Genomic DNA, 24,464 nt, shown 5'->3' with positions numbered 1-24,464 from the left:
ACCACTCTCTGGGTGCGGCCCTCCAGCCAGTTAGTGACCCATTTGACTGTGTGGGTGTCGACACCACAGTCCCCCAGTTTCTTAATGAGAATGGGGTGAGAGACAGCGTCGAAGGCCCTCCGAAAGTCCAGAAAGACTACGTCCACTGCTACCCCTGCATCTAAGGATTTGGTGATCTGGTCAAAGAAGGCCACCAGGTTTGTCTGACAGGACCTGCCGCTGATGAACCCATGTTGGTTGCCCCTAAGCATAATCTCCCCTGCTGGCCCCTCGTGCATATGCGCCATAATAATTCTCTCAAAAAGCTTGCCCAGGATCAAGGTAAGACTAACTAGCCTATAGTTTCCCAGGTCCTCCTCCCTCTCCTTTTTGAAGATGGGGACAACACTGGCCCTCTTCCAGTCCTCTGGCACCACACCAGAGCACCACCAGTGCTCATAAAGCCGTGCCAGGGGTCCCGCAATGACCTCATCATTCACCTCATCTAAGATGATCTACCATTCGGTGTCAGTATCCAGTATCATAGAATCATAGAAGCAGGGTCGGAAGGGACCTTGTAGATCTTCACTCCAACACCCCGCCTGAGCAGAAGAGAAACTGGGCTCAGATTATTCCAGCCAGGTAGGCATCAAGCCTCTTCTTAAAGACCCCCAGGGTAGGAGCCACCACCACTTCCCTTGGAAGTTCGTTCCAGATCCTAGCTGCCCTAACTGTGATGTAGTTTTTACGGATGTCTAATCTAAACCTACCCTCCAAAAACTTGTGGCCGTTATTCCTCATTATGCCATGGGGCGCTAGGGAAAACATGGTCTCTCCCAAACCCTTCTGGTCCCCCCATTGAGTTTATAGATGGTCACCACGTTCCCCTTCAGCCTTCTCTTGCGAAGGCTGAACAGGTTCAGGTCCCGCAGTCTCTCATTGTAGGGTCTGCCCTGTTGTCCCCAGATCATGCTGGTGGCCCTCCTCTGGACCCTCTCAATGTTGTCTACATCCCTCCAGTGGGGTGCACAGAACTAGACACAGTACTCCAGCTGTGGCCTGACCAATGTTGTATAGAGGGGGAGTATCACCTCCTTGGCCCTACTTGAGATGCACCTGTGGATGCATGACAAGGTCCGGTTAGCCCTGCCAACCGTGATCTCGCATTGCTGGCCCATGTTCATCTTGGAGTCAATGACTCCAAGATCCCTTTCTGCCTCCGTGCTCTCAAGAAGGGAGTTTCCCTCATCTTATAAGTGTGCTGCTAGTTACTACTACCCAAGTGCAGCACCCTGCACTTGTCAATATTGAAATGCATCTTGTTTTTTTAGCGCCCCCCCTGTAACCTATCCAGGTTTTGCTGCAGTCTTTCCCTCCCTAGCAGCGTGCTCATCTCACCCCAAATTTTGGTATCATCAGTGAATTTAAACAGGTTGCTTTTTGCCTCATTGTCCAAATTGCCGATAAAGAAATTGAACATTGTGGGTCCAAGGACCAAGCCCTGGGGGACTCTGCTGCCCACTTCTCCCCAGGCTGAATATGACCCATCCACCACCACCCTCTGAGTATGACCCTTCAGCCAATCTGCAATCCATCTGACTGTATAGGAATCAATGCCACAGTTGCATACTTTTTAATGAGGATGGGGTGGGAGATTTTGTCAAAGGCCTTGATACTACGTCCACAGCAACACCTGCATCCAATGCTTTTGTGACCTGATCATAAAAGGCAATCAGGTTGGTCTGACATGACCTGCCCCTAATGAAACCGTGCTGTTTGCCCTTGAGCATCATCCCTGAAGCTGGCCCATCGCAGATGTGCTCCTTGATGATCTTCTCAAAGAGTTTCCCTAGGATGGAGGTAAGACTGATGGGTCTATCGTTGACCAGGTCCTCCCTTTTTTTTTTTTTTTTAAAAAGATGAGGACCATGTTGGCTATCTTCCAATCATCTGGCACCTGGCCCGAGCACCACAAGCGTTCATAAAGCTGTACCAAGGGCCCTGCAATAACCCCTGCTAGCTCCCTCAACACCTTGGGGTGGAGAGCATCTGGACCCACAGATCTGAACAGATCCAACCCCTCCAGAAGCTCTTTAACCCAGTCTTCCCCAACCTGAGGTCTAGAGGCATTCCCCTCGAGTCTGGTCTTGCATCATGGTGGGGAAGTCCCAGTCCCTGCACAAGAAAACAGAGGTGACAGGAAGCTGGGCACTCTAGGCAAAAACAAAACTCACCACCAAGGACATCCACAACTTTCAGTTTCCAGATGATTGCTGCGAGATGGCTCACCCTGCACAGTATGTGCAAGCAGCCTTAGATCTCTTCAACACTTCATATAAGAGACTTGGCCTATCCTTGAACACTGCTACGATGAAGGTTCTCCACCAACCCCCTAGGCCATCTGAACATCCTTTGCGCTATGTAAACAGGGAGGCACTGGAGTTCGTGGAGCACTTTATGAGAGGCAGCCACCTCTCTCAATAAGTTACCATCGATGAAGTCCAGCACCGGGTCAACTGTGTCAGTGCTGCCTTCTTCAAGCTGCAATGTGTCTTTGGAAATAGAGACCTTCGGAAGTTGCGCTAACCACCCTACTTAACTGCAGTGAAACCCGGACCATCCACTGATACCAAATTAAAACCCTTGAGAGCTTTCACCAGTAGTGATTGCGTCAAATCCTGGGGATCAAATAGGACCACTGCTGGACCAGCACAAGCGTCCTCCATGAAGCTGCATCCACCAGCGTTGAAGTCTTGCTCTTGAGAAATCAATTCCAAGAACTGCCTCCCTCATCTGATTCTCTTCTCCCAGCTCTGTTGGCCAATGCTTAAAGGGTGGCCAAAGGAAATGGTACAAAGACACACTTGAAGTTGCCCTCAAGCACAGAGGCAGAGGCATCGACACCATCAGCTGGGAGGAACAAGTTGCTGACTGTTCAGCATAGTCTCACCTGGTCCACCAAGATGTGTGCCACTTCAAGGTCCACTGACTCAATACCAGGGCAGGATGGCAGCGGAAGGAGAGGGGGCTGTGAATCCCACTCCCTTGTGCAACAACATGCCCCCATTGTCAAAAAATGCGTGCATCCAGAATCAGGCTCCTCAGCCACCTGAGGACCCATCAAGACTGATGGATGTCATCCTTGACTTTGAGGGATGGCCGCCACTGAATGCGTACTAGCTTAAGTTAATGCATATTATGGGCATGTATCTACATGTGCATGCTCTTAATGCACATTAATTTATCATGCCTAAATGTAATACCTGTATTTGCAGGTATCAAATTTGGGCACAATTAGCTTATGTGCATTAATGCACATGTAGACACCACCTGGAACTAACTTTGGTGCCAGGTCTACCCTGCCACTAGGAGGCTGGCCTGAGCTCAGTCTCAGAGAACACCCAGGGATTGGACGCTGGGCCCTGCCCCCTAGCCCCACTTCAGCACTCTTCCAACTCTGGGCTTGAAGACCCAAAGTACTGTATATAGTTTTTTCCTTTTAAGTGGGTTTCTTTTACTGTTGGTAGGTGGTTGAGGGGGGAGGGATGGGCATTGTGAGGGTAATAAAGTTTTTTTTTTGGTTTCACCCATTTGTGTCCTGAGAGTGGTAGGGGGTGAGTGAGCGGCAGGGCAAGAGGGCTGGAGCACAGAGTGCAGGAGAAGGTGCTCAGGCATGGCCTCCTACAGCCAGTGCCCTGGCCCCTGCTGGTGGGTATACAGCTGTCCTGAGAACTGGGGGAAGGCGGCGGGGGGGAGGGGGGAAAACATGCCTGCTGGCACTAGCACCATGGCCAGTAGGAGTGTGGGGTGCTCATCATCACCGGCAAGGGCCAGGCTGGAGCAACAAGGCATTGGGTGTCACTGGCAGGGGCAGACCAGGTAGGCAAGGAGGGAACTGCCATATGTTGCACCCGTACTGGGTGCACAGTTTCTAAGCAGGGAAGGGGCTGGCTAGGGATCTTAGTTTCCCAGATGGATGCCAGGTGCTAGCAGCTGGCTCTGGCTTCAGTGTAGTTGCCAAATGCTGGTAGTCATGTGGCCAGAGGCTGGAGCTCCCCCTGGTGGCCACATGCCAGGACTGCATTGACTTAGGACTAACTTTAGTCTCAAGTCCCTGAACGTGTAGACACCTGCCAAAATTGCTTAATGAGCAATCGTTATGCTTAAATGCATATGTAGATGTGCCCAAATTATCCAAAAAAGTTGTACAGTTTTTCATTTTGCAATGGATCCTTGAGTGAAATACAGAGTATCAAGATTTTGCAAGTTCCTACCTTCACTATTATTCATTTGGGCTGGAAACAAAATTTCAGCTGGCAATGCAAGAGCTGCTACTTTGCAAAATATCACAGAATACAATGACCCACAATTGTATTTAGAACTTTCGTTTGTTACTTATGGTCTAAAGAATGGCTAGAAGAGGCACAGTAACCAGGGAATTGCTGCTAATGGTGTATACTATTTATACCAGACAAAATGCTATTCATCTATGCATCACAAATCTTGCCTCATCACACTGTGGACATTATTAAACAAGCAGAAAGTTTATAGTGAGACATGACCTTGCATACAAAATAGGAAAAGTAAAAGCTGTGGCACAACCTGGATCATTTGTATCTAGGTGGTTTGCCACCTACTTAATTTGCAGTGGGTTGCCAGATTAAGACGGAACACTCAACTTGATTGCTGCAGCGCTTACTTCAAAAAGCGTACTATTTTACTAGTCAGCTAGAGTTCACTGGCACCACACTGGTTCTCCATGCAGCTACAGGCTGGATTCAGCCTGCAGACTAAAGGACGCTGATACCTAGCCTAGACTATTCATAAACCTACACCTTGAGAAAACTTGAAATAATGCAATTTAAAAAAAATACTTACATTTCTCTTTACTGCCATTACTATTATGCAAGAAATCCCCATCAGAACGCATTGTAGGAAAATCATCTTCATCATCTTCTACCACTAAATAAAAGAAGAGAGATTATTTGAATGGCTGAAAAACGATGATAAGTTACCAGTAGTTCTCTTCCCAGTTCTGCTGAGTAGTAAATACAGTAGTATTTACATGTCTGAATAAGGTGACTTGATTACCTAAGTACTTCTGAGGTTATTTTGATTTAGCACAGAAAACAACATTCACCATGACCATGGTATTTTGTCTAGGACTAGCACAAATATTAAATTGAGAAGGAATGTATTGTTTCCTTAAAAGACTGATTTAGACAACAAAAACAAAGAAAATAGAAAACTACAGCCAATCCCATCACTGGGAGCTTAGATATTGAAATTTATGTTTTAAGAAAGGTGATTCATTAATTCAATCATCCTATTGTTTGTCACAGGGTGGAAGCACATATCAGAAACTTAAACCCATAATATGGCAGTTAAGCCATTTAACACTATGGATGTAATACATTTAACGTGTATTACCATAACAATTCAATGTTATAGGCAGATGTTGAAAACTTATTTATATAGCTCTGAAGATGGGTAATCGGGTCATATGCCAGCATTTTGAAAGGACTGATAAAAAAAATATGCACGCCATATTGTTAACAAAGCTCATTCTATTGTTGAGTCCAGTTAACTCTACATTATGGTAGAGAGGGCATTTAAATATTTAGCCAGCATAAAACCTGTATCAGCCTTTATGGATGCTACTGCACTGGAGCATGGTTTTAGGTTTCTGTAGTATATATAGAACCGTAATTTTATTTACCTTTATCCCTCTGAAGTTCATCCTTGGATACAGCATCTGCACAGGCATCAAAGTATTTCTGCAAAGTATCAACCTGTCTACATAGGATGTCTCTGAAGGTTTCCATTTCAGCAAGTTTTTCACGCAAGCTATGACCTTTCTGGAAATACAGAAGAACCCCAGCTAATACAATATACTTAATAATGACTCAAATGATAGATTTACAAAATAATATTATTCAGTTTTAATTAGGAAACACTTGAAATAAAATTAAGTAATATTCTATACATGTTTAAGTGATTATATTAGTTTATTACAATATTAAACCAACATAAGTTAGATGCAATGCACATATTAGCTCACCACCTTCAATCCAATCTCTACACTTCACTGTAATACATTAACTAATCTTCCCCCCCCCACACACTAAAGTTATTTGTCTATATATAGGAAGCAAAAGAACCCTCTTCATTGTAGTATGTAAACAGGTGCTAGCTGCACATTGTAGTTCCAATTCACAGAAACTGTGAAGGTGAAGAGTACATCAAGTTGACATTGTTTCAGTAGGTTAATTAACATTTTAATTTTATGAGAACACTTTCAATCTTGCCAGCCTGAAGTCTACTACTTTAAAAATTGCTTTAAATTCAACGGACCATGTTAGTATTTTTATAAGATCTTTCAAATGACACAATCTTGTAAATTAAAGTAACAGAACAACTCAACCACCCAAAACTCAGGAAAATAAAAGATAGTAAATCCTGCCAACTTTTACAACACTTATTATGCTGTCAATTAACACACTCTGCAGGCATAAATTTTATCTCTATATTCAGAAAAAGTCCATATCCTTATGTTCAAACCTCTTAATGTTGAGGGAGCAAATATCTCAGTAACATCAAAGAAAAGTAAATTGGCTGAACCTTACAATTTCCAGTTTCTGGTGGTTTCAAAGTTTTGTTTCATTTCAAATCAAAACAAAACTAAGTCATTTCTCAAGAAGTGGAAATGCTGAAAAACTGCTTTAGAAACAAGGATACATGGTCTTTCTGAAACAAACATGCTTCTCAGGGAATTGCTTCATAAAACTGGCATGAGTCTCAGTTTCACAACTGCTCACCATTGAGCAAAACACCAAAGCATCCAGACAAGAGCTAGTTTCCCCAGGCTAGTGTTTCCCAAACTTTTGATACCTAGTGCACCCTTTTTTTCTGGATTAAAATTAGCAGCATACTTCACTCTTATAGCCAAAAAGATGCATGTGGTAGATCTAAGATTCTAAAATTCAGAAAAGATCTGGATGGGGCCCTTCAGGCTAAACAAGCTGAGAATCACTGATGTAGCTGGTACCCCTCAAGGGCAGTGGCCTGGTCCTTCTACTGCAGGGGTGGGCAACATGCGGCCCGCAGGCTAGATACAGCCTGCCAGGCCATTCTATCCGGCCTGCGGGGCCCCTAAAAAATTTAGAAAAAATAATATTAATCTGCCCTGGGTAGCCAGTCATGCAGCCCTTGATGGCTTGCCAAAACTTATTAAGTGGTCCTCTGCCCAAAATAATTCCCTGCTGCTGTTCCAGTGCCTTCCCCCTTCTGGGGGATCTTGCTGCACATTTCAGTTGCTCTCACATTAAGCTGAGGCAGTGATTCCTGTATGTGCCTATCAACTCTGGAATTCCAGGCCCGGGGAAATCCTTACTGTGGGCCTCCCAGAGAGGCAGATTCTGGAAGCCTGTTCTAAAGCTTCCCACCTCTGTGGCTGAAATCCTAGACATTCCTTCTCAAGTCATACTTAAAAGTGTTAGGTCAGTCAAGTGTACTCTTACATGGCCTTTACATGAAGCTTTTAAGTTCTTTTTCCATCTAGGTTGATGTAGCAGGATGAGCAACTCAGGGAGGCAGATCTACCTGGCTAAGGCCATGGTGGAACAACACTGTTGAATCTCCTCTTGGCTGCACAAATTCCTTAAGGGCATGAGGGGCAATACAATTTAGTTTAGGAGAAGATGATGATTTATTATTTAAAAGTTTATTCAATAAAGTATATCACCAGCAAAGTACTCGGATTAGCAGTGGCAACCATTCGGACAGCTGGAAATAACCTGAAAGGGGTCTGCACATTCCTACTGGCTTTTAAATTTTAAAAGATGCCACAATTTTATGTGCTTCTGGATATTCAATAAAGGCAAAAGCAGCTATAGCAGTGAAATGTGCACCTACACTCCCTGTTCTCTTATGTTGCTTTATGCCCAATGTAAAGTGCATTGCTCAACATTAAGCCTATCAGGAAATTAAAGCACGACAAAAGACCAAACGGGAAATATTTTTGCAAGTCAAATCACAGTATCTATTTTAACTGGGAAATTAACTGCTTAAGAAGTATTGTTGATTTTTTTTTTTTTTTTTTAAAGGAAGTAAAAAAAAATTCTATTAGCATGCAACTACTCAGACCTACCACATAAGTCATCAGAAAAAAATCTTAATCTTTTCCCTTCAAAATACAAATCTAAACCTATAAAATGAGAAGCGTTTAGATTTAAGGGACCCCTTCAGAAAATGCCAGCTGTTAGCTTTCACCCCTATTTTTGACTATGGAAAAAATGAGAAATTCTTATTTCTGGTGTGGCAGGAAATATGCTATGATGATCAGAAATAAGACCGTCAAAATCAGGTACATGACGTTAAATTTATAGGCCAAGTACAGACATACAAAGAGCCCAAGCCTGAATTGGTTCAATCTTTGCAGGTTAGTCTAACCTGCATAGACTGAACCAAGTCACAAGTGAACAGACATTCACTTTTGATTCTGGAAGTGTAGCTACATGCCTGCAGTGGCTCAGTCCAGAAGCTAGGGGGCACCAGAACACATCCTTGGTTGAAGGGAAACTGAATGGGGGAAGGCATGGGCATGGCCAGGCTCCAGCAGGTCCATTGGGGCAATGATTGGGGCACTGTTTAAACCAACACCCTGGCCTGCATCCTAGCCCCCCCATCCTTGGTCACTCACCCACTGCTACTGCAGCAGATGCAGAGGTGTGGCCAGACCCTCATACCTTGAAGTGAAGGGGGAGTTTAATCCCCCAACACAGGGGAGGCGGTGCAGGTACAGATACCCTACACTTATGCACCTGGGGCCGCAGCAACCAGACGCCAGCAGCCTGAGGGGAAAGGGGATGTTAATCCCCCTGTTGCAAACAGGACCCGGTGCCTCCTGCCTCCAGCCCTACGTGGACTGTTAAACTACCTGCTCCCAGAGGCACTGGGTGCTTAGGCCAGGAGCGTGGGCAGCAGTGGATGGAAGCAATGGACTGCAGCAACCCAGTCCAGCCTGGCCACATGGCCCAGGGGTGTGGGAAAGAGGTGACCTGCAGCATCTTGCTCACACTACCTGACACCACTGTGAGCAGGCAGCTAGCAATAGGTGTCTCACCTCCACTTGCCACGTGATGGTTTGTTCTGCTGCCGCTGGGAGAGGGAAGGGGCAGGAAGCCACACTGCAGCTGCAGTCCACCTACAAACTGCAGCCACCATGCAGGGCTGGAGGCAGGAACCAGTGGGCACTGACCCCTGCTTCCTACGGCCACCCCGGCTTAGGTCACTCTGCTGCAGCAGGAGGTAGCGGTGGTTTGGGCTCCACGATTAGCTCCAACTCCCCCACGCCCCACCTCCACTGCCCTGCCCTCTCCCTGCAGCTGGACCTGCACTGGCCTCAGGCACTGCTCCTTGAGGGACTCAGCCCGGGTGCTGCAGCATGGGCCCTGCCTGAACGGAACTTCAGCATGGGATGGAACCAAAGCCGTGTCAGTACCCACACCACTGCTGCATGCAATGGGGAGATTAAGCCCTCCCCTCCACCCCACTTCTCCTCAGGCTACCAAGGCTCCAGGTGCATGAGCAGAGCCTATTGGTGCCTGCACTGCACCCTTCAACCCCCTACCCTGCAATGGGGGGGATTAAACCACTCCTTCCCTTCAGGGTACCAGGGTCTAACCTTCTTTCCTGTCACTGGAACAGCAAGGGGGCAGGGTTAAGGGGGCTGGGGACATCTGGCAAGGGCTGCTGCACCCATGCTGCATTCCAGATCAGGGTTTTGCACCCCCACCCCCTTTTCAGCCAGCCAGAGCAGTGATAGTGCTCTGGCTATGGAGGAGAGTGGTGGAGCTAACCCTGCTTGGGTGGAACAGACAGTGCAGCCAAGCCCAGGGCTGTAGAGCATGCTGGGGGACTCCAATCCAAATTTAAACCAGGAAGGGGTCTGGGACAGAAGTTCCACAAACCAGTTTGACCTCAATCAGTTAAGCCTGATACTACATTCAACCAGTTTTATCCGAAACCAGTTTCAGCCGTTCTGAAGCTAGTTTATGTGCACTGAACTGCTGTTCTGGTTACAGGTTAAAACCAGTTTCTGATCACTTAAACCAGCTTATGTGCAACTCCTGTCCCTAGCCATGAAGTACTCTGGTTAGCACAGTTAATGTCCACGTCTGAAAAACTACAGACCTGGGTTCTATTTACTCAGGCCCTGCTACACATTACATGTATTATTCAATGAACTGGTTTACTGTACAATTAAATTTAGACTAGCTACGCATACAAATTAACTATTGCACTAGAAAATGGTCTACCCAGCTATGAAGTTAGAGCTGAAAATGTAAACCACTTCATAGGTGGTTTCTATCCAGCTTTAAAATTTGAACATGCCCCCTGCCGCTGGGAATCCAGCCATCTAGCAAGACTCCTAGCTGTGGGAGCACCCTACATGTTGCCATGGTTGTAAGTCTCATCAGTTAGAGTACTCAGAGCCCCGTCAGCATAGCTATAAGGAGTGATAGGATCTGATGCTGGATCCCAGTCACAAGTCCAGCAAGTGCAAGAGTTTGGACTGAGCACCAGATCCTATCATTCTTTTATCTGAACATCTAGAAGGGCCCCAAAATGATCAGAAGTGATCTTCTGTAACTTTAGCAAGTTATGGAGCAGGGGTTGGCGGTGAGGGGAATACTAATACCAAACTGCCTTTTAGAGTTGACATTCAAGGGCTGCAACATGGATGGAATTAGATACTAAACATTAGAAGTAAATTCTCAGGGTTTTAGATCCCTCTTCCGTTAACCTACAGAGCATTTTATAAAGCACGCTAGTGAATTGCCTGCCAAGAACGACAGCAGGGATGGAGCGCCACCATGACAGTAGGGATGGAGGGGGAGGAGCCCCCCCCAGCCAGTGCCATGCCCTCACCATGCCACACTGCTGCCACTCCCAAGGAGCAGGGCTGCACCCCGCCCCCCCGGCCAGCAGTGGTGGCCTGTGCCCCCCCACTGCCCCCTCCTTCATTCTTGATGGGCAATTCACTCTGCACACAGCACTGGTTGGAGCCATGCCCCCCCACCCCCGGCAAGAGTGTTACGGCAGATAGACACAGGCAGACAGATTACGCTTTTTATGCATCTAGAATTCTCACTATGCAACAGCAGAGGTGCTACCCACTGATGATGCCACTGGTGAATATAGCAGGCTATCTTGGCACATACTACTTGGTAATGTCCCACTCAAGGAAAATACACCACAGTTTAAAACTGATGGAGCAGGGAGGACTATAGACACTTTCTTTATTATCCCCTCTTGAACTCGGCACCTTTCAGATTAAATTAGTATAAAGTCTGGAAGCCACAATAACTTCACTGATATTTCATTTTTCACATTTCTATGGGTAAGCATTAAATAACTCAGGGTCTCCCTATAGCTGGAACTGCAATAAAGTCATTTCCAAAGCATCTTCTTTGTCCACAAATCTTGGTTTAAGAAGTCAGCCACTAACCTTGAATGATGAGGTTGATGTAGCAGAGTATCCACTTGCTCCAGACACGAGAGACACCATGGAGCCATGGCGTCGTAGACTTGATTCTGATCCATAGCCAGATTCAGTCTTAAGAGGAAAAAAAGCAGGGTAAGACTTTTAGTAATGAAAAAATTATGAAAGCAGGAAAGAAATGTTATTTCCTCTGAAACTGTCAGAACATTTTTTTTAAAACCAGGAATTAGCATGGGTTTAGCAACTCAATGTATTTCTGCAATCCTGAGTGCATAGTTGAATGTAATGCTTTGAGAATAGTTGCTAGGAAAGGTAAGACTTTTTGACTTCCTAGGTTTGAAAAGACTATGTAATTAGGCGAAAATCAGAATAGGTATAATCACATTATTCTTCAAAATTACAAAATATTATAAAAATATTAGGAGCTGCACAATATTCAGCAATAACAATATCTGAAATATTTTTTCAGTTGAACTGAGTTAGGCCAGGGAAAACATAAAGACTCCTTTTCTTGGACATTTAAATCCAAAAGCAGGCTTCTTACAGAAAGCTACAGCTACCATGCTTATTTGTGAAACTGAAGTATAGCTTTAGATTGAAGAAGACACCAGCCTGAGTCAAAGCTTCCAACCATTCAAATACAATCAGCAAAAAAATTAAAACTAAAACCAAACCAAGAGAAAGGCTTATCTGCAAAGCAGGTAATGGTACTGGTACACATCAGTAGCACCAAAACCACCACTGAACTTGAAGGGCTCATTGCTTAAGTTCTATAATTATAACTTCTACCCTGAAGAATTCAGGATCCCATACAAGATGTGAGATAATAGAAACAAGCAGCAACAACGAGGAAGAACAGGAACAAGTTAATGTTGCTACACATATTTTTGCTGCATATACAAATTGATCATGTAGAATCATAGAAGTAGGGTCAGAAGGGGCCTCGTAGATCTTCAAGTCCGACCCCCTGCCTGGGCAGGAGAAAAAAACTGGACTCAAATGAGTCCAGCCAAGTAGGCATCAAGCCTCTTCTTAAAGATCCCCAGGGTAGGAGCCAGCACCACTTCCCTAGGAAGTTGGTTCCAGCTCCTAGCTGCCCTAACTGTGAAGTAGTTCTTGCGGATGTCTAATCTAAACCTACTCTCCAATAATTTGTGTCCATTGTTCCTTGTCATGCCAAGGGGCACCAGGGGAAACAGTGTCTCCCCCAAACCTTTCTGGTCCCCCCTAGTGAGTTTGTAGACAGTCACCAGGTCCCCCTCAGCCTTCTCTTGTGAAGGATGAACAGGTTTAGGTCCCGCAGTCTTTCAATGTAGGGTTTGCCCTGTTGTCCCCAGCTCATGTGGGTGGCCCTCCTCTGGAGGCTTTCAAATGTTGTCCACATCCCTCCTGAAATGGGGTGTACAGAACTGGATGCAGTACTTCAGCTGTGGCCTGACCAGCATCGCATAGAGAGGAAGGATAACCTCCCTGGCTCTACTTGAGATGCACCTGTGGATGCATGACAAGGTCCGGTTAGCCATGCCAACCGTGACCTTGCATTGTCGGCCCATGTTCATCCTGGAGTCAATAATGATTGTTTTGAATTTCTGGATCCTTACCCAGTCATCGCTAGGTGTCAAATTTCTTATATGTGTAGCCACAAAAACAGGCCTTCAGAAGCACCTAAAGAGATACCATATTTACTCAAATATAAGATAAGGTTCTCCCTACCCTCACATCAGCATGGGGGGAAAAAAATGCTCCTCATCTTACAGTTCCATAAAAGGACATTTCATTAAACACATTCCCTATCATTTAAATGCTGCAAAAAGCAGCATGTGCTCAGCAATGGAAACCAGTTATGAAGTTGATTAAATGCAGCCAACACTGACCCTAACTATATTGGCCTACATATGGCCTATATTAAGGAAACACACTGATGGCAACCTGCCACAAGTATAGCTTAGGGCAATCCATCTGAAGAAGATGCATGGTAGTGCCCATATAGAATCCAATTGTTGGGGGGAGGGGTTGTCTTATGTTCTAGGTCATCTTATATTCATGTAAATATGGTAAGTGGCTTAAGAGACTAGTCTATTCATGCGATCTGATGAAGCATTACTACGAAAACTTATGCATTTCTGAATGAGATCTTTAAAAGATGCTGCTATACTCCACTTTCTGCCAAACTAGTTTAATGGCAATGTTCTTTGTATAACAGATACCTGAAAGAAAATGTATGGGGAGAAGGAAAGGGAAGCTTGAGGCCAATATGGTAAGAGACCAAGTCAAAACTAGTAACAGCATTATGTAAGGCCTTGGAGATGAGAGAAGCTTCAAATCTGAAACAGTGGAGAGATGTAAGAGGTGAAAATAACATGGATTGAGCATGACATGACAAAGACAGATTAAGACACGGCCGCAGGAACAAGTTCACACTTGTTCTGGATACACCTAAGAGAAAGGAGAGGGAGAAAGCAGAGGACCCCTAGAGAACAGATCTGGGGCTGAAGGAAAAAAAGATACAGAATTTGATGAGTGAAGAAACCTTAAGACTATAAAGATTTGAGTTACAAAGGCACTAGTGTAGCAGTTAAAGTAGCATGAGTACATGAGATCGTTCAGTGAAAACATGAGAAGTTTGAAGCAACAATGCTCTTTAAAACCCAGAGTAGGAAAGTTCTGCTGAAAAAGTGGCCACCGAGGCACAGGGAGAAACATGAAAAGAATGAGCAGCAAGCAAAAAGTAATATATTTAAAAAGGAGACTACATATTAAGTCAGTGGCATTAAAAGCAAGAGGGAAGAAGGTTAAGATGAAGATTGTGAGGTATGGAGTTTGGTCACGGTGAGGTTGTGCATGGTTTACGTTAAAGCAGACAAAGGTGGAAGCCAAACTATATAAGATATACTTAAATACAAATAGGTGGTAAAAAAGTATCAAAGCTCTATGTGAGTTGCTAGAGATGAAGTTACAAAACCCCAGAAAAACCCACACACACCGGGAAGGGTAAGAGTGGTACAATTTAAGAGTACAGTAATGTGAGGATAAAGAGAGACTCAAAGCACATTTGTATTGTAAAGGTGCATCACAGAAAGGAAGGGGGATACAAAAACAGTCAAGCGAAATAAGGGGATCATACCAAGGTAAGAGGAAGAAGCTGGTAAGGAAGCAAGTCAACAAAATCTGGTGGTGTTACAGGTTAGGCAGTCAGCTTTATTAACTAAACTGAATGTTTTTTGAACTGTCATTCCCATTTGTCCCATTCATTTTGTCTTCACAGAACATATTTAAACAACAGGATCTACATGCAAAATAAAAAAAGAGCATTACACTTTACAACACAATTGCCATAGCACCCAAGAGCCCGTGCTGATGACTTCAATGGGAGCTGAAGCCTAACGTAAAGACTTTGACAAAACTGAATCATGCCATCTGTCTGGAAATGCAGAAATATTCGGTTTTGCTACCAGTTAGGTCACATGGAGTTAAGGTTTAGGTCACAGATCAGGGATCAGAGGAAACTAAATAAAGGTGATGGATGGTGTGCCATATTTTCACTAACATCATTCTAGAGCACACAAGTGAAAAAAAAAATGAAAAAGTTCATTAAGATGGGGCTGACCAGCATTTCTATAATTAAAGTCTAGAGAAAACCGCTAATTTATTCAGGATACATTTTAGGGAGGTTTTGACACTTAATATATTCCCCCATAAATCATATTTAAAGGTGTTTTCACGAAGTACATGCAAAGAGCACTAGCAACCTGATTTCTGCACTTTGTCGAGTTCATATTTAAGAATTATTTTTGCTGTTTATTTTAGAATTTGACTTACAAGTAGATGATTTAGTTACATTTGGCAAGTTTGTAAATATATTTGCCAAATACAATTTTTATTCTCATCTTCAAATACTCATTTATCACCACTGCAGTGCTCCCCATTTTTGCACATAACTACTGTGCAATGACTTCAAAGAAACAACAAAAATCATTTAAGTAATATCTTAAAAGACTGCCTGAATTTATAAGTGACAGATTTTTGGTCTATCAATAGATATAACAGCTTCTCATACCATACCCCGAAAGTATCCATGCCGCTTCTATGATGAGTGTGGAAGCATACAGACAAGGGCTAGGGACAGACATACAAAAAAGCCCACACCTGAATTGATTCACCCCTTGGAAGTTAGTCTAAGATGCACACCATAAACTGATTAATCACTGGACGGACATGCTCAAGTGGCTCAAGTCAGAAGCCGGGGGATGCTGGAACATGTCCGAGAGGCTGAGACAAAAAGACATACAAAAAACTGTAACTCTTCATTCCAAAATGATACCTTTTATTGGACCAACTGGACAATGGCAAGACAATTTTCTTGCCATCGTCCAGTTGGTCCAATAAAAGGTATCATTTTGGAACCAAAAGAGCTCTAGTTTTTTATATGTCTTTTTGTCTCGGATCAACACAGCTACCAAGTACACCCCTTACACATGGAAGATGACAAAATGTAGCTGATTTTGGATTTTAAACTGCATTACGGAACAAGACAGACTTTTTTTTTTTTTTCACCTCCGTGCCTGCCATCTGACACCTCTGGGGAAGGAATTCTACGTGATCTACACAAAGAGCTACTCAACACAGCTCACAAAAATACTCTCATGGACCCAGAGGGATAGCCTTCCATCTTCAGCTCCTTCTATGCAACAATGAAGTTTATTTCCTACCCATGGGGACTTTTTACCATCTTGTACCATCTACACTTTTCCCAGAGCCTGATGAATGGACTTTAATCCCGAAAGCTTGTAGAAAATTTTCTTGCCATTTTCCAGTTGGTCTAATAAAAGGTAACATTTTGGAACCAAGAGTTCTAGTTTTTTATATGCCCTTATAGCCAGGCATTCAGAAAGGCTTTATAATGTAATTGTAGCTCTCTGCATTCTTTGATGAAGCTGTTTGCAACTTCTCTTAACTGTTAATCAGCATGTATGATGCGACTGTCAGGTCTTTGTCAACACTTGCCACCTGGCACACTAGCTTGCCTCTCTCCCCACTTCGGACAAGGGGCAGAGACTGAAGCCAAAAGTCCTGGGGGAGAAAGGGGACAGAGTGAGCCATTAACTCCATTCCCTGCCTGTTTGCAGGCAAGCCATGGAAGTGCAGCTGGGGCTGGCAAACAGCAGCTGTGGTGCTCAGGGTTCGCCAGCAGAGGGAGGTAGGGAGGCAGAAAGGGGGAAATTTGCTTCAGGGGCCATGGCAGGCTAGCATCTGGCTGCACCCTGCCTCTGCTCTGGCTAGACAGTGGAGGGGCAGGGCCAGCCCTGCTGTGGAGCAGAGCCCCACCCAGCCCAAGAGCACGCCAGAATGCTGGGGGTGTCTGGTTTATCTTAAAATCAGCAAGGGGTCTGGGACAGACCTTACATAAACTGGTTTGAGCCAAATCACTTCAGTCTGAAACTACGTTCAACCATGTTCATCTCATACCAATTTCAGCCAATTTTCAAACTGGTTTATGTGCACTGAATATCTGTTCTGTTACAGGTTTAAACCAGTGTGTGTGTGTATAATGTCTGTCCCTAATCAAGCAGTCTGCTGACTCTCCTGCTCAGCATTCAAAGACCAGAATTTAAGCACTATAGCTTGATTAGTGAAGCCCTACGGATGCATGAAAAAAAACTGACAAAGCTAGAGAGCCTGAATACACCTTTGGAGGTATGTTCTAGGCTGTGATAAACTGGCTATGCTGTTTAATTTGCAGCCTTGACACAAACTTAGCAGGAACAAGTGAACAAAACGTGCTTCTCAAAAGGTATTCTCAGGTTTACCAGAGGCAGTCCAGACATCTTTAGACTAAGGAAGACAGAACTTGTGCTAAACTAAAAACAACAATAGTAGAGAAAAAGGAATAGCCACTTGCAGAGGCAGACATTTTCTTTGTTTCATGATAACCCAGTTTATTAAAGAATGAACAAACAACCATGTGAAAGAACCACAAACCCTACCTCTTAAATCACCTGAGTTCACACAGTGAAATATAGTGCTACTTATGTTAGTAGCAACTGAATTCAATTGTAGAATAAAAGCTCAAGAAAACTTAAAAATATATTGTTTGTGGAGAGAGGATTAAACAGAAATAAAAAGATACCTTTATAGCAACATATTTATTGGACAATCATTTGCACTTGTATTTGATAATTCCCTTATTTAATTTCCAGGTTTCAAAACAGAATGCAAGAAAGCAACCTCATTTTTTTTCCTTAAAGTTGCTAAATAAATAAAATACAAACAATTTTTAAATATTTATACTCAAAGAACAAGCTCAGCAGGCTAAGCAGCATACAAAAATATAAATCAAAGAACATACTTTTACAGATAGCAATAACAATTACTTGCATTAGAATTGTGTTTTAATAACCACTGTAGAAAAAAAGTGAAACATAGGGGAAGGAAACTATTAAAAACAAGAGAGTATTTTTAATAGATGCACAGACAATCGTGCAGCAAAATTACCAGGTGTATGCACAAAGCCGGAATAAAAGAAAAAGTAATGAAAGCATGCATCATGCAAAGCCCCACCATTCTACTACTGCAACATCTAAACCACAACAGGTTATGGCTGCACTTATGTCTTGCAAAGCAGAACATCATTAGCAATTCACTGCAGAAACTACTCAATTATGCTGTAAGGAACGCTGAAGCAAGCCTCTTCCATTCGCTTTAAATTTATCAGGATAAAAACTGAAAAAAAAACAAGTCACCATCCGCATGACGACTAGGAGAATAGTCGCTGCTAAAAACGAATAAACTGTTCACTGAAGTTGTATCAACCAATAAATACACAGTATTAAATACCAATGCCAAATTACCATGCTGAATATCCAGATGCAATTTCATTAGAGTCCACGCTATGCTCAAAACTGTATTGTTTACGTACTGCAAAACCTTCTCCAGATTTCTCTCTGCATGGAGTCCATTATTCCTTTTCAAGAGCTTTTTCATAATAAAAAACGAGAGAAAAAGAGCCACATGATCAAAGCCTCATGTGATGCTTTGCTGGTGCAGGTGCTGGTAGCAGCAACAAGACATCAAGAAAGGTAGTTTTCAGCAAGAACAATGGCGCAATGCATCCAAGCCATCATTTCACAGACCTTCACCATGGCTCACTGATCTGCCAATTAAAGATTTCCTAAAGTGGGTCAATAATGCTCGAGAGTGAAGCACAGACCCATGGGAAGCTCCTTTACTTAAATAAAATAAAACATACCATTCCTTTCTACTGTTTCACAGATTTCTTTTGACAGTATCTTGATTTAACCCCATCCTTCATTGCAATATAAAACAGAACATTTTAAGAAAGATCTATTTTAAATCAGAGAAGTGAGAAGCAGACTGCTTCACTTCCGAATATAGCACCAGCTGTAGGAGCTAGCAAAACAGAAATTGGATCAAGATAACATAATGCTAGTCATTAGCATTTCTGGGATTTAAAGTGCTACTGCTGTTAACCCCATAGACTTAAAAATCAAAGTACTTAAGGGTAAACCAAGAAAAAAAAAAAAAGCATAAAAAGGCAAAACGTTTGAGGATACAGGGCAAGGCAAAAGACGATGAAGAAAATGAAGCAGAACAAGAACAAGGAAAAAGAGAGAACAAAAATGAAGATGGATGGAAATTGGAAGAACTACAACACCTTTTGTGGAAGTGAAGGAAAGATGTGTCCGATTTCTGTGCTTCTATATTTTTTTTCAGTTACTGAAAAGAAATTAAATGTGCATCAAAGAAGAGAAGTTTACATTTTTTAAAAACCTTAGGACATCCATCCACAAGTGACAGAGTTGAAAAATATGGCAGGACATGGCAAATAAAACAAGGCACTTAGTAAGCATAATAGGAATCAGGTAACAGAAATATCCTCATCTGGAAAGTATTTTCTGTAACTATGAATGCTTGCGTGCTATCTTATAACTGCTTGCTTGCTACAGAGGTGCAAAGGAAGCTTTATATACACCCCCCTGGAAATTAAAGTAGCAGACATAAGAGACTCAGGTAACCTAACAGAGGCTGGCAATGATAGAACCAGTATTACTTTACTCATGTTATCACGGCTAGAATGGTTTAATTTTCCCGAAGACTAAGTGTGGGATCAAAGAGAATCCTAAAAATAACTGCACAGAACAGATGATATTGTTAGGTGAACTACGATAGTCTCTCCAGAAAGTATCAATGAAAACCAGACAAGCAACAATGCTGAACAGTGGCAGCTTCCTCCTCTGCCAAACATTTTCCTGTCCCTCAACCCAGGCAGGCAGGGACAGAGTGCGCCCCGGGGTGCGATGGCAAAGGGGTGAGGGGCACTGCCAGCTCTCCACCTCAGCTCATTCTGTGCCTGCTCCCAGGAGCAGGGCTGGGGGGGTAAGGGGAGGCTCACACATGGCCACCGCCACCACCACCACTGCACCGCTGTCACCACACCTCAAGCCACCTGCCTGCAGCCAGTGGGAAAGTTGCACGGGACACAGTGCTGTGGTGGTGGCTGCCATGTGAGGGGACCCCACCACATGCCAGGCCCCCAGAGGGGTACTTCTGCCCTCACCCCTGCTCTGGACAAGCAGCGTGGGGCACAGTGGAGGTGGTGCAGTGGTGCTGGTGGCCACCGCCACGTATGAATGGAGGTGTGGTGTAGGGGCAGCTGCCCGCAGCTGTGTGCTGGCAGTTGCCAGCAGTGTGGTGGCAGTGGCGGCCACTGCGTGCCAGCATCACTGCACTGCCTTTAAACACTTTAAACTAGTTATGTCCACTTCACTTGCTTCTGATAAGGAATTAAGCTGAGTACTGCAGCATCCAAAAAACTATTTACAAGATTACTTAGTTGCATACTGAAGAGTCCAGGAAATTTAAAATTAAATACTGCACAGGTAATATTTCAGCCACCATGTCCACATGCACCATAAGAGTTTTTAATTTTATGGCTTTATACTAGGTTTTTCTAAACCCGTGATTCTTAACTGCAGTACTACAACATCCTTTTAAGGGTGTGGGAAGGTCCCAGTGAGGACATAAGTCTGGTGTGCATAAGCCCCAGGTGTCAAGTTAGAGCGGGTGCCCCCAGTTCCCCTGCACCAGCTGGTTTATGCCCTGGGTTGTTGTTTCCCTAGCTGTTCTGCTATGTATCCCTTTCACCCATTCATGCAGCTCGCTGATCATCACTGTTGCCTACCTGCAGTGAAAGTAAGCAAGGACTTCAGTAGAGGTCAAGAGAGCGGCCACCAGCACAGATCACGTTTGGATGGGGAGGCAGCAGGCAACTTGGGTGCTATGGAAAGGCTGCAGAGAAATGCAGAGAAGGAAGATATGCCAGGGTGAGCTGCACCACAACAGGTGGAAGGGGCCCATAAGACGACATGAGTGCCTGACTGCTTTAAAAAAACATTAGCCCAGGAAACACAGAATCATAGATGATTAAGATTTGAAGGGACCTCAGGAGGTCATCTAGTCCAACTGCCTGCTCAAAGTAGGGCTATCCCCAACTAGATCATTATAGCCAGGGCTTTAGTCAAGACAGGCCTTCAAAACCTCCAAGGATGGAGATTGCACCACCTCTGTCAGTAACCTGTTCTAGTGCTTCACCACCCCCCTAGTGAAAAAGTTCTTCTTAATATTTAACCTAAACCTCTCTTGCTGCAACTTGAAACCATTGCGCCTTGTTCTGTCATCTGCCACCACTGAGAACAGTCTAGCTCCATCCTCTTTCGAACTCTCCTTCAGGTAGTCGAAGGTTGCTATCAAATCCTCCCTCAGTTTTCCCTTCTGCATTCTAAATAAATCCAGTTTCTTCAGCCTCTTCTCAGAAGTCATGTGCCCCAATCCCCTAACCATTTTCATTGCTCTTTGCTAGACTCTCTCCAGCTTGTTCACATCTTTTCTATAGCGGGAGGGCCCAAAACTGTACACAGGATTCCAGATGTGGCCTCACCAGTGCCAAATAAAAGCAGAATAATTGCTTCCCTTGATCTGCTGGCAATGATCCTACTAATGCAGCCCAGTATGCTGTTAGCCTGCTTGGCAACAAGACACATAGCCAACCCATGTACAGCTTATTGTCCACTGTAACCCCCAGGTCCCTTTCTGCAGAGCTGCTGCCCAATCAGTCAGCCCTCAGACTGTATTGGTGCATGGGATTTTCCATTCTAAGTACAAGACTTTACACTTGTCCTTGCTGGACCTCATGTGATTAGTTTTGGTCCAATCCTCCAATATCTAGGTCACTCTGAATCCTAGCACTAACCTCCTTCATACCTACTATACCCTCCAGCTTGATATTATCTGAAAACTTGCTGAGGGTGTTATCCATCCCATCTTCCAGATTAATGAAAATATTGAATAAAACCAGACCCAGAACCAACCCCTAGGGCACTCCACTTGATACCAGCTGCCAGCTAGACACTGAGCCATTGATTACCAGCTGTTGAGCCCAACAATCTAGCTAGCTTTTTATCCACCTTACAGACCATTCATGAATGAGATGCTTTACTGCACAGCAGACCAATTTGCTGAGCAGTAGTGCCGCCATCTACATATACGCAGCAATGAGGGCGCAATAGACTAAATTTACTGCACTTCCAGATAATCCCATCAAATACAAGTGGTATCCAGCAGCACAGTATATTACTGTGCTTAAAAACATGTGTAGATAGTGATGTTATGATTAGTTTATTTTGACTCCAATTGAGCCATAGTATAACCAGTCAAATTAATTGCATGTGTAGATGCATCCAAAGTTAATTAAACAGACACACATGCATAAAACACTTGGTTATTTAAAGCAGGAAAGGTAGCTGAATTTTAGGCTTGCTTGAAATACCATTTGCTTCATTTACCATTGGTGGTGTGCATGTTCTGCAAAAATAAAAGTTAAGCAAGCAGGAGAACATTTGCAAGATGTACAGAAATGAGTTCTCCAATAAATCCCCCATATTCTTTCCAGAAAAAAAATGTATACAGAAATGTATATAAATTGTGCAGTCATTTTCAGACTAAACAGTCCTCACTGAATCAAGAGGAAGAGTCATGCAAAATAAGCATTGGTGCACATGAATGGTAGAGGGTAATAGAGCAATGCAGACCCCACAGAAGCAGTAAAACCATACAAGTGACAACTCCTCAAAGCCTGTTTGCAGGACACAACTGCATAACTGACTATTACTTGGTTTAAATACAGCACGTTTTCGGTTATTCAAACCCTTCGTTATCCAAACAGCACCACTTTTTTTAACCAACTTGTAGCTGTTGGCATCACATTGAAGCTTAAATGAGAAGAATATAATACTATACTTTTACTCCAAGCAAGGTGCAATTTCTAACTGTACCAAGAAGCTGAATTTGTTCAGATACCCAAACAACTTTCCAGCAAATCTTCTCCAAAATGATTCAGAGATACCTTACTGAAGTTAGCTTGTCAACTGATTGCAGGCCATGGCACTCTAGAAAATATGCCATGCCAAATTCAAGTGACAAGGCTCAGTACCAAAGTAATTTGCTCAACTTTGGTCATTTGTTCAGGGTTGCCAACCATCCACAAGTTTATGGACAAGTCAGGAAAACACAAACTAAAAAAAAAAAAAAAGCATGACAAGTCTGTAAACAGATAATCCATTTTGTATTTACTAACAAGCCCCGAGCTCTTTTCAAGATCCATGTCAGACTGAAACTACAGTCAGGTGTTGATGCTGGACAGAGGGCAGAGCATTGCCACCTGGTGCTGAAACAGAAGTAATGCTTCAAGCCCTGGTGTAAACTGTCAGGGCTTTCTGGCTCACTGGAACTTCATCCCGCCCCCCGCGCTGCAGCAAGTCTTAGCTACCACCTGTTGGTGACTGATCAACACTTCCTCCAAAGGTATGCAGGACCATGTAGCCCTGGGCCAGGCAGGAGGGAAGTGGTGCAACGGGGGACCAAGCAGCAGTAGGTGGGGATCCATGCCAGGACAGGGGCAGCATGATATATAAAGCCACTGCTGCAGAGTTGCCAACCCAAGAGCAACTATTTTTCTTACTGATAGTCTGCATACTGACAGCCAAAATGTTGTAATATGGTTGATGTTAAAATGCCTACATATGAACCCCATCCTTGCCACTGATATCCAAGGCCTGATAGAAAATTACATTTACATTAGGTAAAAAAGCATGTCAATAAAAACTTGTCAGTTAAAAAAAAAAAAAAAAAAAGGCTGGCTGTCAGTAAAAAGGCTGCTGATGGTCAGAAATAAATTAAATACATACATACATACATACATACATACATACATACAAGGAGGATTGGCAATCCTGCTTGTGATGGACAGAAATTCCAATCAGCTATGACGATCCCTTACTTGCATTAAGTTCTGAACCAGTCACTACTAGATAAGATTTTTGTCAAGGGTTTTCATAGATATTTGCTTGAAAGCAAAAGCATATTGAAATTCACCGATCTTGGGAGTCAGTTCCAGGTTTCATAGTTGGTAGGATCAGAAGGGACCTGAGCAGATCATCAAGTCTAATCCCCTGCCATGGCAGGAAAGAGTACTGGGGTCAAAATGACCCCAGCAAGGTGTTCATCTAGCCTCCTCTTAAAGACCCCCAGGGTAGGAGCCAGCACCATTTCTCTTGGAAGTTGGTCCCCTCTGACTAGTTTGTAACAGGCCACTAGATTCCCCCTCAGCCTTCTCTTGTGGAGGCTGAACAGGTTCAGGTCCCGCAGCCTCTCCTCATAGGGCCTGCCCTGCTGCCCCCTGATCATGTGAGTGACTCTCTTCTGGACCCTCTCCATGTTGTCTACATCCCTCCTGAAGTGCGGTGCCCAGAACTGGATGCAGTACTCTAGCTGTGGCCTGACCAGTGCCGCATACAGAGGGAGGATCACCTCCTTGGACCTGCTTAAGATGCATCTGTGGATGCATGGCAAGGTGCAGTTGGCCTTCCTGACTGCATCCCCACACTGCCGGCCCATGTTCATCTTG

At 43.9% G+C, this 24,464-nt stretch overlaps 1 protein-coding gene across 2 annotated transcripts in view; it reads right to left on the bottom strand.

Moving 5' to 3' along the window:
* Positions 1–24,464, bottom strand: part of COL4A3BP (collagen type IV alpha 3 binding protein) — a 125,595-nt gene that overhangs the window by 40,613 nt on the left and 60,518 nt on the right. For both annotated transcript variants that reach the window (XM_019532233.1, XM_019532232.1), the window contains exons 4-6: positions 11,492–11,599; positions 5,699–5,837; positions 4,858–4,941 (exon numbers count right to left, since the gene is read on the bottom strand). In XM_019532233.1, the coding sequence (XP_019387778.1) occupies positions 4,858–4,941; positions 5,699–5,837; positions 11,492–11,599 (331 nt within the window). The remainder of the gene's footprint in view (positions 1–4,857; positions 4,942–5,698; positions 5,838–11,491; positions 11,600–24,464) is intronic.

The sequence above is a fragment of the Crocodylus porosus genome, unplaced genomic scaffold, assembly GCF_001723895.1.
Source record: "Crocodylus porosus isolate Cpor-Errol unplaced genomic scaffold, CroPor_comp1, whole genome shotgun sequence".
In the NCBI taxonomy this organism is placed as follows: Eukaryota; Metazoa; Chordata; order Crocodylia; family Crocodylidae; genus Crocodylus; species Crocodylus porosus.
The sequence above is the reverse complement of the archived record's forward strand: the minus strand, read 5'-3'. Positions and strand labels throughout refer to the sequence as shown.